The following is a 20,333-nucleotide window of genomic DNA, read 5'->3' as shown; positions in this document are numbered from 1 at the left end:
GGAACGGTATGGCATACCAGCACCTTTATTAACAGTGACGTGTGACATCTGGATGCAGTGCACTTCGAAATTTGTAATATTCCGTAAATTTTTTTCACATGTTTACCTACTATTGAAATAAGCTTAAAATTATTTAACTAAATTTGCATTTTTTACAGTCCATTGTTAAGATATTTCTATATAAAACTGTATAAACATTTTTATAATTCTAAATTACTCAGTCGAACCTCTGTTTAACAAAGTCCTTTTATAGCGAATTATTTTGACTTCCCCTTGGAAGTTACATTTAAAACACTTTCTGTTAAACGAAGAAAATTTTCATATAGCGATTGGATTAGGAGAGAATTAACTCGGTACGCACTGTTCGCATTTCTGGCCTCCAGGCAACTTAGGCAATTAGTGCTGCTGCGCGAATTAAGAGAGCTAACGCATTCTACAACTTAGTGGTACCTGGTAAAACCTATCTGACCACATGTCCCATATACGGAGGAGTCACGCTAGTCAAGGTGCATTCCTAATGGGCTCTGGCCCACCTTCTACTGCAGTGGGGTCCAACCTTTTCCAGTACATGGGCCATATCCAAAAAAAAATCAAAGTTAGATTTCTTTCACGGACCGCACTGAGTGATTAGAGAAAAAATAGTGTTACATTTCCCATATCTTGTTGCACATAAAAATAAAACTGAAAATATTTGAAACTTTTATTAAGTACAATACACAATTACATTTAGTGAACATTTACATTTAATGAGAATTTTTTTGATAATTAACAAAATTTAAAATGCTGTTTAAGTTCACTTTCCTCGCGGGCCGTAGGTTGGACACTTCTGTGAATCAACTGTAAGTGCCCCTTTCGAGAATTAGAAAAGTGATTTTCTTTTACCCCGACAAATAATCATCTGTTGTTTCGCGAAAGTGCATTATCCACATTTTTCAATAAATTTTCCCTATCTCTGTTTACATGGTCACAGTACCTGAATATTTGAATGACACCGACATTTTGGACAGTTTCAAAAAAAAGAAAAGAAAAAAATTCAAATTTAAACACTAGTGACAATACTGATGACAAGAGACGGAAAACGAGGACAACAAAGGTATTAATCCTTCAAAACATGAATTGTTGGCATTTGGTGAAAGCGAAGTTAGAAAATTGCCAATTAGGTTACAGTTAAATGAAAGAGATGCAATTCGTGGATACCTATTTGATAAGAAGTTTCAGAAGAATTGAAGAACGCTTTGAAAACAATACCAATTTCATCAAGTGAATGTGAGTGAGGATTTTCACAAATGAATCTGATCGCCAGCCCAACCAGCGCTTCGTTGATAACAAAAACAGTTTCTTCACTACTGTTTCTTAAAATTGTTGGCCCACCACCGACCCGCTTCGATCTAGCAAAATATGTCGATTCATGGCTGCTTCAGAAATGTCATTCAGCAACCGACACACAAAGAGGAAGAAAAGAAGTCGGCATAGTACAGGGGTTGTCAACCTGCTGCTCGCGAGACGCATGCAGCTCTTTTAACACATAACTGCGATTCTTTAACTTTACAGCTCACATGAAGCACAATTTGAATAGAGGACTTCAAAATCAAAGACGTGGAGTGCAAGACTAAAATGCCTTAAAACTGAAATTGAGGATTTGGAGAGGCAAAAGGCTGCCCTTGCAATTCTACATAAATGGACGGCGATAGATGAGTTTAAAATGCAGACCAAATTGTGTTTGATTCGTGGAGTAGCTTACTGGACCCATATATAAATTTCAAAATATTTGTGTTTGGACTTCTCTCAGTTCATCGTCTGAACAATGTGAGCCTAGCTCAAGAAGTTCATCAACAAAAGTCACATTAATTTGTACCTAACTGGATGTTTGTTACGTTTTTTCAGTATAAATAAACAATATTTCAAAAAATATATATTTTTTAATAAACACCTTTCCACTCTATTCCATTTCTTAAAAAACTCCCCCCCCCCCCGCCTCGCCTCCTCCCAGCTTGAGTTGAGGTGCAGCTCTTCAGAGTCGCTCTCTTTTTTAGGGTGTCGGATGAGAACTTAATAAAAATTTGGAATATTCTACAAAAACTTTATTATGAAGTTATTTTTACTTATGTTATTATTTTTTACTTATTTTACTCACATTTTACTTATTTTTTTATATACTTGAATAATAAATTTATGCTTAATAAACTGTGTTATTATACTTAATTTGTTGTTCTTATTCTAAAAACATTACTACTAAAGTAACAATATCAGAAAAAAAAATTTTTAGAGTACTTTTCATATCCTTTTAATTTTCAATTTTTCCTGATAGCAAAGAATGAGTACCTGTACCTATTTTTTTTACAAAAAAAGGACTGTTAATGATAGTGCCAAGCAGTGCTCCTTCAGGATGACTTGAACAGACTTCAAAGATGGTCAGAGAAGTGGCAGCTATGTTTTAATGCTTCTAAATGCAAGGACTCACATGTCGGGAATAGCAACCCACAAATAAATTATACACTTGGTGGGGATGAATTATAGACAGATATGAAATTTACTGAATAGTGTAAACAGGCAGCCAAGAAAGTTCATGGTGTCCTATCAATGATTTATCAAATGCTATCCTGCAGAGATAGGGAAGTCACAATCCCACTGAATAAGGCAACTGTAGGACCGGATTTCGAATATTGTGTTCAAGTATGGAGACCTCAACTGAAAACAGACATCAAGTTTAATGAGAGGGTCCGAAAACTGGAAACTCGAATGGTGAAATCAGCAGAAGGATGACTATATGAGGAAAGACTCCGATTATGTAGGCTGCAGAACTTGGCAACCAGGCACCTCAGAGGTGACCTGATTGAAGTTTATAAGGCTCTGAGAGGGATTAGTAAAATGAATCAAGGTGGAATTTTCACTGTTCTAGAGAATTCCAGGTTTAGATTACATTATAGGAAGTTTTCTTTTGGCCAGCAAGTCATTGATAGCTGGAGCAAGTTGCCCTCACAGGTAGTCGAGGTTGATAGTTTGAATAAAATTCAAAGATCAACTGGATACTTAACTGTCATATGATTTTGTTTTCTTATCTACTTGTTTTTTTTTTTTTTTTTGCAGCAAAAGCCCATGGCTTTCTTGTACTATATGGCAAATACTATTACTATTATTCACTTTTTGAAACACATACACTTTTTGAAATAAGAAAATGCTTGATCGGTGCAAAACCCACTCACATATATACCGGTAGAGAAGTTTCTAGAAGGCTCACAAATGCTTCTAGAGAGTTTCATCAAAAGTTCTAGAACCTTCAAGAAACCTCACAACCTTTCTTCTGCACGTAACAATATTCTAGAACTTTTTGAACATTCTCAAATGTTGTAGTAAGCTCCCAAATGCTCTAGAAAAAAATCAATAGACAACACAGATGGAAAAGATGATTAAACCAACAACAGCTCTAGGTTTTATGAAAACCAAGAGCTGTAGTAGGTTGTCATTAACCTACAATATTTGAAAACTGGGGGGGGGGGGGAGATGAGAATTTTTTAAGCACATATCTGAGTTTATGAACATATTTCCTACAAGAATCTGTCAAAATTATTTCAGGGAGGGAACTGATGCCAACCTGTGCAATCCGCTTTAATCCTTTGATAATCCTTTAATCCTCTTAACACGTGATGTTTCACAAATCTTCAATAAATTCATAAGATAATGAAAATTGAAAAAAAAAATAATAAAATTATGCACATAATCCACAAAAGCTATAATCATAGGCTAACTCATTATCTGTAGATTCATATTCTACACTTCACTTTATTAAATTTATTGTTTCTCTTCTTTTAAATATTTAAAACTTATTCAAGTATATTTTACACCCTATCTCCAAATAGTTTAACCATTTTTAATTCTGAATACCTATTTTTTTTTTAAAACATTTTATGCATATTATGCATAAAATTAATGAATAAATCAATGATCTAAAATGATAAAATGATCTAGGAGCATGAAAGTGACTGGGACAGTGGAAATTTACGCTGTCCAGTGTCAGCATTGTGATAAAGCAGAAAAAGGTGGCATGGAAAGGTTACAGAGCAATCAAAAGTACTGAAGCCTATAACAGCTACAAAATGATCTGTAATAGAGCCACAGAAAAGGTTCAACAGGCAAAGGCAGTTTATGAGAAAGCACTAGCAAACAGAGCAAAGAGGGGGGGAATAAGGAATTCTTCACATATATAAATGACAAGAAGAGCAGGACAAACCAGATTGGACCTTTATGTAAGGGAAAGGGGTTAATATTAAAAACACCAGCTGCCATTGCAGATGAACTCAACAGTTATTTTGCATCGATATTTACAAATGAAAAACCTTTTGTGGCAATGGGAAATTGTGGGAGCAAAGTTGAAAAATATGAAATTAATGATATTGAAATTTCGCAAGATTATTTAATGAAAAAACTTTCAAGCCTACATGCCAGTAACGCTCCTGGAGTTGATGGAATACACCCTATAATCTTAAGGGAGGTGGCAAGTGAGTGCATTGAACCATTGAGGCTAATTATGCAAGCATCACTAGACTCTGGGGAGATTCCGTTGGATTGGAAAAGTGCCAATGTATCTCCCATACATAAGGGTGGCTCTAAGAGTGAAGTGGGAAATTATCGACCTGTCAGTCTGACTTCAGTGGTAGGGAAAATCATGGAGGCAATGATCAAGGGTGGAATTCAAGATCATTTGGATAGAATTGAAATTCTCAAGGATACTCAGCATGGTTTTGTAAAGGGAAAATCATGTTTAACAAATCTGGTTCACTATTTTGAAAGGGTCACTCACGAGCTGGATTTAGGGAATAATTTCGACATTGTTTATTTAGATTTCAGCAAAGCTTTTGACTCAGTCCCACATGAGCGGTTGCTTTATAAGTTGGAACAGGTTGAAATCACTGGGGAAATCCTTAGATGGATAGCATGATGGCTTCAGGGCAGGAGGCAAGAGGGTTGTGATAAATGGCTATTCCTCAGATTGGGTTGATGTAAGAAGTGGGATTCCCCAAGGATCAGTATTAGGACCACTGTTGTTTTTAATTTTCATAAATGACATCGATGAAGGGATAGAGGGCATGATGTCTAAATTTGCAGATGATGTTAAAATTGGTAGAGTAGTTAATGATCACTGTCCAGCTGAACTTCTTCAGAGAGACCTAGATAGACTTCAGGAATGGTCAGAAAAATGGCAGCTATGCTTTAATCCAACAAAGTGTAAGGTATTACACCTGGGAAACAGTAATCCAAAATAACTTATTCACTTGGTGGAGTTCAACTAAATTCAGTACTGGAGGAAAGGGACTTGGGTGTTACGATACGGTCAGACATGAAATTCTCTGAGCATTGTATAAACAGGTTGCAAGGAAGGCCCATGGTATTCTATCGAACTTTTGCAAGTAGAGATAAGGACGTGATAATCCCATTATATAAGGCTTTTGTTAGACCACACTTGGAATACTGTGTTCAAGTATGGGAACCGTACCTAAAGAAAGACATCGAGCTTCTTGAAAGGGTGCAAAGACAGGTAACGCGCCTGGTGAGATCGGCAAAAGGGCGTCCTTATGAAGAAAGACTTCGAATATGTGGGTTGCAGAGTTTGGAAACTAGACACCTTAGAGGAGATTTTATTAAGGTGTTTAAGGCTCTGAGAGGCATCAGTAAAATGAATGAGGACGAAATTTTCAAGATTATAAATGATGCTAGAACTAGGGGACATAAATTCAAGTTATGGGAGGAAATATTTAGATTGGACTACAGGAAGTTTTATTTTAGCCAGCGGGTTATAAATTACTGGAATAAGTTGCCTACATTGGTGGTACAGGCTGACAGTTTGGGGAAATTCAAAGGTCATCTGGATAGTACCTTCGGGTGAGGGAAGCGCATAGGATGATAGGTTTAATTTCCTTTTCTTCTATTAATTATTATTATTTATTTTTTTTTATCATTGTTTTATTCGGGTTTTTTTTTTTTTTTGGCTGGTGCAGCATAGTATTATTAGTATTAGTATTAGTAATGGCCGCATGGTGCAAGAAAGCCTATGGCTTATGCTGCACCAGCTAAAAAAAAAAAAAAAAAAAAAAAAAATCAGAACAAAACTGATAAAAACAAAAAAATAAAATAAATAACTAAATAATAATAATTAATAAAAAAAAAAAAAAAAAAAAAGGAAATTAAACCTATCATCCTATGCGCTTCCCTTACCCGAAAGTACTATCCAGATGACCTTTGAATTTCCCCAAACTGTCGACCTCTACCACCCATGAAGGTAACTTATTCCAGTAATTTATAACTCCCTGGCTAAAATAAAACTTCCTGCAGTCCAATCTAAACATTTCCCCCCGTAACTTGAATTTATGTCCCTTAGTTCTAGCATCATGTATAATCTTGAAAATTTTGTCCTCATTCATTTTACTGATGCCTCTCAGAGCCTTAAACACCTCAATCAAATCTCCTCTAGGGTATCTAGTTTCCAAACTCTGCATAAGCCATAGGCTTTCTTGCACCATGTGGCCATTACTAATACTAATACTAATAATTAATTATTTTCTTGGAGCCAATTACAAAAAATTTATTCAACATTTTTTACATGTTGAATAAATTTCTTTGCATTAACATCATTAACTATGAGTAATCATGTATTATTCCCACATTTCAAATGATTTCTCATATATGTTTTTCTACTATACCTTTTCCCCAAACAGTTTATTCATTTCAAATGCTGATAAATAATTCTTTTCACAACGACTGTAGCGCTCTTTTTCAGGACACATATCTGGACAAATTCCCATAATTGCTGTTGCTGAGGATAAGTGTGATCTTTTTTCTTGACCTAACATAATCATGAAAAAGGATAAATTAAAACTTTTGTGTGAGCTATTAATTAAAGAATGATTGACACAAATTTCATTCTTAAGCATTAGCCTTGCACATCAATCTAAAAATCAAGAATAGAATAAGTATATACTTATATGTATTCAAGTATAGGCCTACTATAATTCCACTCTAAAAATGACGCAGCAAATAAAACATCTACAGCCACTCCCCGGCTTACATAATACTCAACTTTACATAAGTTTTTGCCAGCAGGTGTAAACTTAAAAAAATTGTGGAAATGTATTTTGCATCCTGTAGGAATAAATGGAGGTATCGGGAAAATATCGTAATGTGAACCCAATAACACACTTTTTTTTTGGTACAAGTAGTTCCTGACTTACAAGTTAATTCATTCCTAGCGCACGCGTGCTCATAAAGCAAAAACTTGCAAAGCGAGAATTTATTCCCATAGACACGTTAAAAACAGGGGTTACGTTCTCAACAATGAAAGTAATTAGCTAATTAGTTTATGTTTAAACAATGATTGATTTATCCAAAGAAATGAAAATATAGCCTGTAAAATCAAGGTAAATTATAATTTAAAGAAATTATTTATGACTTAACAAATGTTAAAGAATGTTTATTCTTCATCATCGACTAAATGCACACTCACTGATCACTCATTGTTGGGTCAGCACTCGTTATTGGTTTGTTGCACAAGGAGGAGTCTTCTTCAGAAATGCTTCAAGAGGCGTTTGTTTCCAAGATAATCTCTTCTCTTTTCTTTATAAATTTCATGAAAGAATGCATAAGCATTTTTAACAGCACACACAAATTGCAACTAACTAACAAGATACGCGCAAGGGAGATTGCAACTAACACAATTCGCAGGGAGTAACAAGTTTACGAAGCTTAAAAAAAGAATGAAGAGAAGATTCTGAAAATTTATTTATGTTTTTTATATGATTGAAGACTGCAGTGAAGAGGGAAACACATTTCACCCTAATAACGTAAAAAAGGAAAAGAGTTGCTGACGAGGCTACTACAGACGGTCGTTTTCAAAGCCGCTAAGTGGATTTTTCTTATTTATTGATTTGAAATTATTGTTTTTCTAAAACTTTTGATATAAATTTAGTAGTATAACATTATTTTGTGATTTTCTGATTAATTTGGTGTATTTATTCTTTACTCGGCCTTGTAATTGCATAAAAGTATCGGTAAAGGTTTCCACGTGTTTCAACTCCGCTAACCGTTCGTAATTTTCCCGCCTTTGTGATACGATATACCGTACTAGATAGCGTTAGTTGAACTTCGTTAGCAGTTACATTGTACGTTTAAATAAATACATATAACGACTTAGATTACAAACGTAATATAATTAATTTTATTTAACATAATTAATTATACATATAACCACTTAGGTTACGTAACATAAATAATTAGTAAAAACAAATAATTAATACATAACTTGATACGAAAGTTATATAAAGGGATTTCGCAGATAACACTCGTTACTGAAACGTAAATATTTCGTAGATAACACTCGTTACTGAAACGTAAATATTCCGTAGATAACACTCGTTACTGAAACATAAATATAGCGTTATAACTGTGTTTGGATACAAGTTTAGGATTTAATTTTGTACAGAAATCGAAATTTTATTGAAAGTAACTCTAAATCATGACTCAAACCAGAGCAGCAAAGCAAAGGGCTCAAGCTAATGGGAATGCTGTGGCCCAGGGGAGAACTGAGGGGGGCAGTTGTCCTCTGAATCACAGCCTTGTAAGATGCACTATTTGCTTGATGTTTGCGGAGCAGTCAAGTATGGGACATGATACTGCCATGGGGGATGTCTTTGTGTGTGTGCGATGCAAGGAGTGTAAGGAGATAAGGCGACAACTCAGCGTTGTTATGGGCCTATATGAGAGCTTGAAGGATAGGGTGGATGCCCTCGAAGGATTACAAGTGAGGGGCCCATCAAGCTCTCAGCTGCCCACACCAATGCCAGAGCTTGCACTTGGTCATCGCGGAACACAGCGGCAACCCCCAAGGCAGAATGCGCTGGTCCCAAAGGAACTAGTAGTTGTTGGTGACTCTATTGTCAGGGAAACGGGAAACATGCTTTGTAAAAAGGATAGGTGGAATAGGACCAGGGTATGTCTGCCAGGGGCAAAAGTTGATGACGTTGTAGAGCGGATATCATCTTTTAAGGGCACAAAAGGTGATATAGTTGTACACGTTGGCACTAATGACATTAAGAGTAGGAGACCGGCGGAATTACTTGACAAGTACAGGTCACTGATGAAAAAAAGCCGTGAATTAGGGTTGAAATTGAAAGTGTCTGCAATTCTGCCCAGACACGATAGGAGGGAGTATATGATGAGAGCCCTGTCAATCAATTCGGCCCTGGAAAGATTGTGCAGGGCTCAAGGGGTAGAATTTTTTTCAGCCTGGTCTGTACTTGTTAACAGGAGAGACTGCTTCTACAGGGATGGGATACACTTAAATAGAAAGGGTGCAAGAATGTTTGCTGATGCTATCGAGGCAATGTTAGGTGGGTCGGAAAACTGCTAGATTGGGGGGATACAAGGACTAATAGATTAACAGTAGCCACTGGCAGAGGTGAAAGTGATTCTTGCACTGCTTCTATTGGAATGAGCCGCAGCCTGGAAAATAAGACGCAGGATATTTCAGAGACTGCTGGGAATCATTGGGGTACAAGTAAACACATCGGTTGTGTTAGGGTAGCTAAGAAAAAGAACAGGTGCATGTATACTTGTGTGTACACCAATGCTAGGAGTTTAGTAAATAAATTTGATGAATTTGAGGTATTGCTCAAAACATCAAAGGCAGATATTGTGGGGATTTCAGAGACGTGGTGTCACACAGATATAAGAAATGCAGAACTGGAATTTGGGGAGTACAATGTCTACAGAAAGGATAGACAGGATAGGAAGGGAGGAGGGGTTATGCTATTAGTTAAAAAACACATAAAATCCAAGGAAGTGAAGCCAGTCGACATCGCTGGACAGTGCAGTGTCGAGTCAGTTTGGTGTGACATAAGCATTGGGAGATCAAAATTGAGAGTAGGAGTGTGCTATAGGCCTAATGACTCTGATGAGTATAATAAGAAACTGTTCGGAGAAATAGAGTGGGCCAGTAAATCAGAGAGTCTTATAATGGGGGATTTTAATTTCCCAGATATTGACTGGAATTTGGGGGCTGGTCACTCACACAGTAGCAAGGCTTTTGTGGATTTATTGGATGATTGTTTTCTACATCAGCATGTTCGGGAGGCAACTAGAGGGAGTAATACTCTTGATTTGATTATCAGTAGTGATTCTTCATGCATTAAGAATCTGCAGATAAATGAACCACTTGGTGGCAGTGATCACAGTGTGCTGAAGTGGGAGTTACTCAAAGAGGTAACTACCATTAGGGGTAAAGGGAAGGGGTATTGCTTTCGTAAAGGCGACTACAATGGACTGAGACAGTATTTAAATTCTATACAGTGGGATCAACTGATGATATTGCCAACAGCAAATTCAAAATGGGAAGCATTCAAAGAACTTATCGTGGAAGCTACTAGGCTTTACATACCAACTAAGAAATATTGTTCAAGGTTTAGGCCTAAATGGTTGACAGATGAACTAATGAGGCATATGGCAGAGAAGAAAAATGCATGGGATACATACAAATTAACACGTGACACGGACGCCTATGATAGATACAAGTTGATCTGTAACCAAGTTACAAAGGAGGTTAGGCAGGCGAAGGCAGATTACGAGAGATCCTTGGCAAGGGATGCGAAGAAAAACAGCAAAGAGTTCTTTACTTATGTAAACTCTAGAAGGAAGGGGATGAATCAGATTGGTCCACTTGAGATCGATGGGTCAACTGTTGATGACCCTGCTCGGGTAGCTAACAAACTAAATGAATATTTTGCATCGACATTCACACATGAGGAGTTATTCAGCGAGGGGAATGCCAGAGGTGTATTCAACTCTAGCAGTAAGCTAGAGAATCTTGTAATAACTGAGAGCAAAGTGGAGGAGAAATTGTTGAAGATAAACACAAGAAAGGCACCTGGGGTGGATGGGATCTATCCAGTTATATTAAAGGAGGCAGCAAAGGAGGTAAGCAAACCCTTAGCCATAATTATGAGAGCTTCCTTGGACTCAGGGGAGGTACCCATTGACTGGAGATGTGCAAATGTGACCCCAATTCACAAAGGGGGATCAAAGGCTGACACAAGTAATTATAGACCTGTGAGTTTAACTTCTGTTCCCGGAAAATTAATGGAGGCACTGGTGAAAGAAGCACTGCAGGATCATCTAGACAAGACTTCAGTTATAGCTAGGACACAGCATGGTTTTGTTAAGGGGAAGTCTTGCCTGACCAATTTGATTGGATACTATGATGCAGTCACAAAAGAACTGGATGCAGGGAATAACTTTGATATTATATACTTGGATCTTAGAAAGGCTTTTGATACTGTTGCACATGGAAGACTGCTGCACAAATTGGAGCAGTGTGGCATTGGAGGCAAGTTGCTGCTATGGATAAAGGGGTGGTTGAGGGGGAGAAGACAGAGAGTGGTAATCAATGGACACTGCTCATCGTGGACTAATGTTATTAGTGGAGTCCCTCAGGGTTCAGTATTGGGGCCTTTATTGTTTTCTGTATTTATAAATGATATTGATGATGGTATATCAGGCTTAATGTCCAAGTTTGCAGACGATACGAAGGTTGGCAGGGTTGTCAAGGACACTACTGACACTATGCTGCTGCAACAGGATTTGGAAAGGTTGAGCAGATGGGCTTCGAGGTGGCAAATGAAGTTTAACATTGACAAATGTAAAGTACTACATATGGGAAACAGCAACCCCAGAGCAACGTATCAACTCTGTGGTACTACACTGACAGTGGTAGAGAATGAAAGGGACCTGGGGGTGGTGGTGCAGGCAGATATGAAGTTCTCTGAGCAGTGCAGACGAGCTGCAAGAGTAGCTCATGGTGTATTGTCAATGATATATAGGAATTTTTCTAGCAGGGATAAGGAGGTGATTATTCCCTTGTATAAGGCAATGGTCAGGCCACACCTAGAGTACTGTATACAGGCCTGGAGGCCTCATTTCAGGAAGGATGTAGAGCTGCTGGAACGAGTACAGAGAAGGGCAACTAGATTGGTGAATGGGACAAAGGGGTTCTCTTACGAAGAAAGGCTTAAGTTTTGCAAATTACAGTGTCTGGAAACTAGGCACCAGCGGGGTGATCTGATAGAGGTGTACAAAGCCTTGAATGGTTTGAGCATGCTCAATGCTGATGGGATTCTTCCTCTAGCTCAGAAAAATCACCTGAGAGGGCATAAATTCAAATTGAGGAAAGACAGATGTAGGATAGATGTGCGGAAATTTGCCTTTAGCCAGCGGGTGGTTGGTGGGTGGAACAGACTTCCATCCCTTGTCGTGGAAGTTGATAGCCTAAATAAGTTTAAGGCTCAGCTGGACAGGTATTTCGAACGAACAGAGGGGTGAAGTGGAAGTGGTTATTTTTATTTATTTATGTTACTTTTTTTTTTTTTTTTTTTTTTTTTTTGGCTGATGCTGCATAAGCTTGCTTTCTTGCATCAAATGCCTCTACTAATACTAATGCTAACCCACACGATTCCAGCTATTGGTATTTTAAAATGCAATAACATCGAGTTTAGTACCCTTTTTATAACTGCTTTCACTAGCAGAAAAGCACAATAAACCAGAAAGTACAAATTGTTTTTATTGTTTTATGGTCGTGACTTCTAGAAATGTGCTTTAGAAAAATATCACAAAGGCGTTCGAAATTGATTCTTATAACGAAACGTATCGTAACGATGAAAGTGTAGTGTGTTTAATGATTTTAATTGGTAACTAATACAATTTACACTATAAAATGACCTTTTAGAGAGATAAATAGCTTACTTATACAGCAAAAATTTCAACTTCCAAGGTCTCGGAACGAATAACTAAAGAAAAATGTGTTATTGGGTTCACATTACGAAATGATGGAATGGATTAATATCATAAAGCGGGATGCACTATAGCAACAAGCGTAGTTTGAAATGTGGGATTTATGAATGTTTAACATTCATTTTTTGCAATTAATCTTCATATTTTCTGTTTTGTTGATACTTGGAAAAAAAAAACTCATAAACATGGAAACTCGTAAAGCGGGAACTGCCAGTAATTCGTTCCAAGACTTTGGAAGTTTAAATTTTTGCTATATAACTAAGGGACAACCCTTTCATCGTTATCATATATTCCGTTATAAGAATCAATTTTGAATGCCTTTTTTGATATTTTTCTAAAGAACATTTCTGGAGGTCATGACCATAAAACAATAAAAGCAATTTGCACCTTCTGGTTTTTTTGGGCTTTTCTGTTAGTGCAATCTATTATAAATGGGCAGTAAACTCGATCTTATTGTATTTGCAATAATACTGATAGCTGGAATTATTTGTGTCTCTATGTTATTATGGTGAAATGTGTTCCCCTTCACTGAAATCTTCAATCATATAAAAAAAACATAAATAAAATTTCAGACTGTTCTCTTCATTCCTATTTACTTATTACAATGGTGAGGGGAAAGGGACCAGCGGAAAGTGCAAGTACTGGCAGTGCTAGGAAATGAAACAAAATTGATTTTAGAAATGAAGATGATTAATTAAGAAGTATGAAGCAAGACAAAATTTGTCATATATTACACGGAATTAGGTCTCGCTGCTTCAACAATGAATACTATTTTAAGGGACAGTGTGCGTATAAAAGAACATTTTAAAGGATCAACGCATTTAAGATCAACAGTGATCACAAAACAGCATTCAGGTGCTATATCGAAGATGGAAAAGCTATTAATAATATGGATGGAAAATCAGACTCAGAAGCAAGTGCCCCTTGAGTCCAATGGCCAAAAGCAAGAAATATTTATGAATATATTAAGGATAAGTATGGCGAACCCCAAAGCCATGTTCGTGGCAAGCAATGGGTGGTTTAAAAGGTTCAAGCATCGTGCTGGTTTCCAAATTTCTGTTTATACTACGGGATGACCAAATGGACAGAGGAGTTCACAAGATAGAATCCCAGTCACTCAAGGCATGTGTACTTGTGCACCCGCACGCTTGACCACTCGGCTAGGGCTGGTTTCCAAAACATTAAAATATGCAGTGAAGTCGCCAGTGCCGATTGTTGGAAAAAAGCCCTCAACTTCTGCAGCGGCATGCTTATCCGCTGGAGAGTTAATTCTGGCAATGATGCTCGAAAGGTAAAACTTGGCGACGTTATGCCTGTCTCCTCTCTCTTTTTGTAATTTTATAATTTTGAAATTTTTGTAATTTAATACACTTTTGTAATTTTTCCTGCACACAAGATAAAAAAATTGAACAAATAATTCTATTTCCACGTTCACTGAACATTTCTTTTTTGGTTCAATCAAATTTTCTGAATAAGCATTTAGGGAAATTCCGACTTACGTAGAGTTCCGCGAAATGCAACCCTTAAGTAAGTCAGGGAGTGGCTGCAAATTAACATAAAATAACAATGCATTACAAGCAACATAGCATACTTCTACATTAAAGTAAACAGATAATTAATATCTTAACAAATAAAAGAGCAATGATAACTTAGTCTTTTCCAGTTAAGTGCTGAGGCATTTTTAAATCAAAATATAACCTATTATGAAGTGTGATTAAAAACGTTTAGAAACTGTATCTTTAAATTCTAAACATTATAACAACCTGTTAAAATATGTTCGGTGACTCATCTAGACACACAAAGCACCTTTTTTTTTAGTTTATTTGCAGTCAGTCTTAATTAGCACACATTGAATAAAAAGTGTTTTATGCATTCTAAGTAAAATCACACATTTTAAAATGAGTGCTTTTACTGAGCAGCGAATTTGCATCAATCTTTGTATCAAATTAGGGAAATATCCAATCAGACCTCTTTGAAGTATTTTCAGTGGTTCGCAAAGTTCAAAGACGCCCGCTTGTCAATCAAAGGTGATCCTCACTCTAGTTGCCCTTGAAAAATCAGAAATTCAATCATGAACATGAAATATCCACGAAGTAGCTAGTGAAACTGGTATTTCTAATGAAAACATCCAATGGATTTAAACACAAGATTTGGGAATTCAATGCACTTCAGCTACAGTAAAAATACATTCCTAGTTTTATGCACAATATGATAGCACTGATTTCCTCTGCAAGTTTAAAATGGCAAAAAATCATTGTTAGTAAGTTTTGTTTAGCATATTAAACCTTTCTTAAAACTGTTATTTTAGTGTAAGTAGCATCACAAAAATAGGGAAAATTAATGTTGTACCTACATTTATTAGATAAATTTGATTAATTATTTTCTTCTGAAAGAAAATATCCTTCCTTAGCAATGATGCCTAGAGTGAGAGGGAAAACATGTGATTACCACTAACATAACATCATCACCACATGGTTCATGTGGTAATATAATAAAATGTTACAATATGGAAAGGGAGGAGAATATTAAATATGGATTAAAAGAATATTCATTGCAAAATGTTAATTGTAGTAAAGTGAAGTCTGATATTTAATTATTGTGTACAAGATTAACCTGAGTTAGTATTTCTGAATCTTGTTTTGATGCCATTTTAATGAGTATCCATAAAGTAAATTTCCTTGGTAAGCAATGCAGGTAGTTGAAGAAATTTCAATTACTTTCCAGATATGTTCTCAGCATTCAGCAAAATTAAATACTACCCAACAATGTAATGATTCATACCATCATACACATTCATTTTTCATCCATTTATATAAAAAGGATGAAAAATGAGGAGAAAATGTATATAACCTTTATCTCTATCTGATGCTTTACTGTTCTATAGAAAAGTTTTTTTTCCCCTCTGTGAGACAATTAGACAGGTTGTTGCTCATATGAAGGTAGTAAAAGGATTTGAACTTGTATAGTTAGGAAAGGATGTTGTGGTTGTTTTCCATGAAGATGAATTACTATAATTAATAACCACTCTTATACCAAGTGAAATTAATAATATAGTTTATTAAGCTTATAGCCCAAATCACTATACATTTAAGCTGACATTTCAGACATCTTACCGATACCCATCATCAGGCCATGCTGTTAGGGGTAGAAAATAAAAAGGGTTACAATCTGAACTTGACTGAGGTAAATCTGTGGAAGGATCCTTACTCTTGCCAGCAAAATTAACCCCCAAGGGCTCACATCTGGTGAGTATGGGCTTGGCACACCTAGGGTCCTGAGCTGGATATCATCACTCTTCTCTTTCTTGGTGATTCCCTTTTGACTGACTCTCTCTCTCTCTCTCTCTTAAGGTAATTCGGGAATTTCTTTTTTTTTTTTTTTGTCTGGTGCAGCATAAGCCTCAAGCTTCCTTGCACCATATACAAAGGGTACTAGGAAAGTTTTGCAATACAGCTTTGTTTATTTAATTTTTTCAAAGTAATTTCCTCTACATTCAATACACCTCTCCATCCTCCGAAACCAATCTTTAAACCAGTTCTGCCAAGTTTCACTAGGGAGTAAAGCATACTCGTTGTCCCAAGCCCGTAGAAGGTCCTCATCACTGGAAAACCGCCTCCCTTTTAGCTTCATTTTCACATGCAGGAACAGTGCAAAGTCGCAGGGAGCAAGGTCTGGTCTGTAGGGAGGGTGCTCGAGAAGTTTCAGTCCTGTCGTGGTCAAATATTCGGTGCAGACTTTGGCACGGTGAGCTGCAGCATTATCGTGATGGAGGTACCAGGTGTCCATTCTTGACTTTGGCCGCAGGTTCTTCATAGATCCAATGACTTTAGGCAGGCATTGTTCAGTATACCACTTAGCTGTGACTGTCTTCTGTGTGTCCAAAACGACACGTTCCACAATTCCACTCGATTTGAAAAATACAGCTATCATTTTCTTCTTTACAGATCGGGATTTTCTGACAATTACGGGTGTGTCGTCATCATCAAAGACCCAAACTTTGTTTTGAGCCTTGGTCGGCAGATCGTAATAGTACAGCCAAGTCTCGTCACCTGTCACGATGTTGTTCACATACCGAGATTGTCCCTTATCAAACTTTTTTAACATCTCCCGGCACCAAGTCACACGTCGTGTCATCTGCTCTTCAGTCAGTTGATGCAGCACCCAGAGAGAACAAAGTTTCTTCACGTGCAAATGATCTTGCAGAATCGAACGAATTGCTGGTGCATTTAGGCCCAAAGTATCCTCTATCTGTTGGTAGGTCACTCGCCTGTTTTCGTCAAGCATTTTCCTCACAGCAGTAACGTTTTCCTCCGTAACTGACGTTTGTGGCCTTCCCGGCCTCTCAGAATCCTCCAGAGTGAAATTTCCCCTTTGGAATTCTCTATACCACCTGAATATCGTTGTACAATGTGGACAATCATCATCTAGTGCAAGAGTCATTTTTTCTAAGCACTGGTCTATGGTTAAACCACGCACAAAATTATACCGCAAAACTGTCCTTATCTCATTTCGTGACCACGATGCCATCGCAAGCACTTTACACTCTCACTACTAATGAATAACTGAGCCCATCGACTTGGCGCGGCGGCTACTATGCACGTATGAACATGTCTCAACATGCAGCAACAAGCAGCTTCCTGTGATTCATTGTTGCGTCATATTGCAAAACTTTCCTAGTACTCTTTGTAGCTAATAATAATAATAAAATAAAAAACTGTTCAGATAGCTTCCAAGTTTGGCAATCTTTTACGTAGAGAACTAATGCTAACCGAAGCTTCTTATGCATCAAAAGAATATGTAGTTGAAGCTTCATATTCATTTGATACATATGGTTATGCTGGTATAAGAAGTGTCCAGAGTTTTAAAAGGTTCTTCCTGTGATACCATTATCCTAAGTGGCCTTGAAAAGAAAAACACCAAATAAAAAATTAAAACCATATAAACTTTAGAATTAATAAATTATCGTTTATTCTTTTGATGAAATGGTCTTTTAGAAATGTGTCAACTGTATATGTCATAACCTCAATAATGGGGAATAAACTAATGGATTTCATAAAATGTGCATATACTCTGTTCTGTACTCTGTAAGTTAAGGGAATGATTAAATATAATATGCATACACTTGGTATAGCAATCCAAAGGACAGCACTCGGCATAGTTTGTGCCTTCGTATTCTCACTTATAATCAAAGAGAGCAGTGGGTTCTCCGATGTCAGGATAATGCTAATGCTGATCCATACTGTTTATTCCATCATTACTTGTAAAAAATCATGGTTGTATAGCTATGATGCAGAAAAGGTCTAGTCCTCTCAGTGGAAGACTTCAACTTCTTCACAGTTTAAAAAAAGTAAGACAATCTCAATTAAATGTGGAGATCATGTTTATCATATTTTCTAACTCACATGGCAATGTTCATTATGAATTGTCCCACATGGCAAAACAGTGAACCAGGAATACTTCAAAAGAATTCTACGATGATTGCACAATGCTGTTTGAAGAAAATGGTCAGGAAAATGGGTATGAGGGAGAATTGATCCTTGTATTAACAATGTCCCCCCCCCCAAACACTCTGTGCTTCCCATTTAAGGATTTCTTGCAAAGCGATCCATCACAGTGGTCCCCCATCTGCTATACTTACTGCATTTAGTGGCCGACAGTGATTTTTTTTGAAAGGTCACAGATTTGCAATGACTGAGAAAATTATTCAGAATGCAACACAGGTACTATTAGCAATTTTAAAATAAGCCTACTAGGAATGCTTTCATAACTTGCACAAACATCAGAATCAAAGTACATGGTATCAAGGAGACTACTGCAAATAAGATCAATCCAAATTGCCAGTAAGTGTCATCATTTCTGAAATATTAGTTCAGTTCCCGTACTTTTTGATCACACCTCATATACTGAACTTTTCTGAAACATTTCACACTGTATATTATAGAAGAATCTGGAATGATGATAATATTATAATAATCATTAATAATATAACACACACACACACACACACACACACACACACACACACACACACACACACACACACACACACACACACACACACACACACACAACAGAAATTACAAATAAGTTACTAATTATATTAGTTACAAAAATTTTATAAATCAGTGTCCTCCAATCAGGGCCCATGGTAAAAATAGTGAGGGAATTTTTGTTTTAAAAAAAAAATTGTATGCTGAAGATCTTAAATACAAAGTACAAATTCAGATAAACAATAATAATAACTTAACTTCGGAAATTTTTTCCAAATTTCCTATGATATCTGAAACACCAATTTCTTTTCATAACTCATTTTCTATAGATACCAGTTAAAGTCTTTCTTGGCTGATCACTGAATGCAAATAATTTTTAATCAGCTTTAACTAGGAGCAACTTCACTCAACTTAAGCCACAGTTGTAGTTCTAAACATTATTCTTAATAAGCCATACAGATTTAATTACAGATAGACATACAGATCTTCCAGTTGGTTAGAAAAGACTGTTTATAAGCATTCTTCTCCTACACAGTTCAGAGGAACAATATTCTAAAAAAATTATTTTGACAAACTTTCTTTGCAATATTTCATGAGATTTTGCATCATCCACGTTTTTAAAGTAATTAACATTGTTTAAAAATCCCAATGTATTAACATAATGTATCATGCAATTCAAATTGTTTTCTTAATTTTCTTCATCCTCCAGCTGCACAATTGTATTCCAGTTTCTTAAAAATTCAATGAAGTCCAGTAAAGTCCACCCCCCCCCCCTTGCTTCCAGAAACATCTCAGAATGATCTATGTATTTTGGCATCGTGCATTACCCTGCTGGAAGTGATCTAAGAAAGCCCCAGGAACTGACAGAATTTCACCACTTGCTCTCAAAACTTGCACTCCTCAATTTGCTCTTGCTTTGTGTCATCTTTTTACACTTTTTGATGTGAAACATCTTAGGCAGCACCTACTAAATTTCAGACTGTAGTAAAACTAGTTTTGTCATGATTTTATGAAACGAAATCGTGTCATTTGACGTCGTTTCTGGAAATGCTCTCCGTTACCTTCATGAATGCCTTCATTTCTGGAAAGTATATATTGATTATGAAATAAAGAAGCTTTTGTATTGTAAATATTTTATTGATCATTCACAAATTTCAATAATTTCAGCTGGAAGACAAGATACATGGATTCATGATAACTGAAGTAAGAGATGTATACGTGCAACTGTAATATATCTAAAACCTCTTAAAAACAGCATAGAATGATGTACCTGATCTTGTAGTTGAGATTGAGGGATTAGTGTTCATCGTGAGATCGAATGCTTCTTGCAGGAAAGTAATTAACGGTTTAGTTTCTTCCAATCTGAAGTTAACGTTGAAATCGCCACTCGTGATCATGGATATTTTAAGTAAATCTTTCTTTAACAGTGCTGCACTGTGAATTGAGTATGGGAGCAAAGCGAAATGAATGAAGGTTGTTGTTATTTTGTTTTTAGGAGCATTAGCAACTAAGGCC

At 36.5% G+C, this 20,333-nt stretch overlaps 1 protein-coding gene across 1 annotated transcript in view; it reads right to left on the bottom strand.

The window, feature by feature from the left end:
• Positions 1-20,333, bottom strand: part of xmas (RRM_XMAS2 and SAC3_GANP domain-containing protein xmas) — a 311,404-nt gene that overhangs the window by 188,903 nt on the left and 102,168 nt on the right. The window contains exon 6 of the mRNA XM_090380957.1: positions 6,696-6,838. Coding sequence (XP_090237083.1) covers positions 6,696-6,838 — 143 coding nt within the window. The remainder of the gene's footprint in view (positions 1-6,695; positions 6,839-20,333) is intronic.

Source organism: Mastigoproctus giganteus, chromosome 9 (assembly GCF_048544385.1).
Source record: "Mastigoproctus giganteus isolate SK-2022 chromosome 9, ASM4854438v1, whole genome shotgun sequence".
NCBI classification, from domain to species: Eukaryota; Metazoa; Arthropoda; class Arachnida; order Uropygi; family Thelyphonidae; genus Mastigoproctus; species Mastigoproctus giganteus.
The sequence above is the reverse complement of the archived record's forward strand: the minus strand, read 5'-3'. Positions and strand labels throughout refer to the sequence as shown.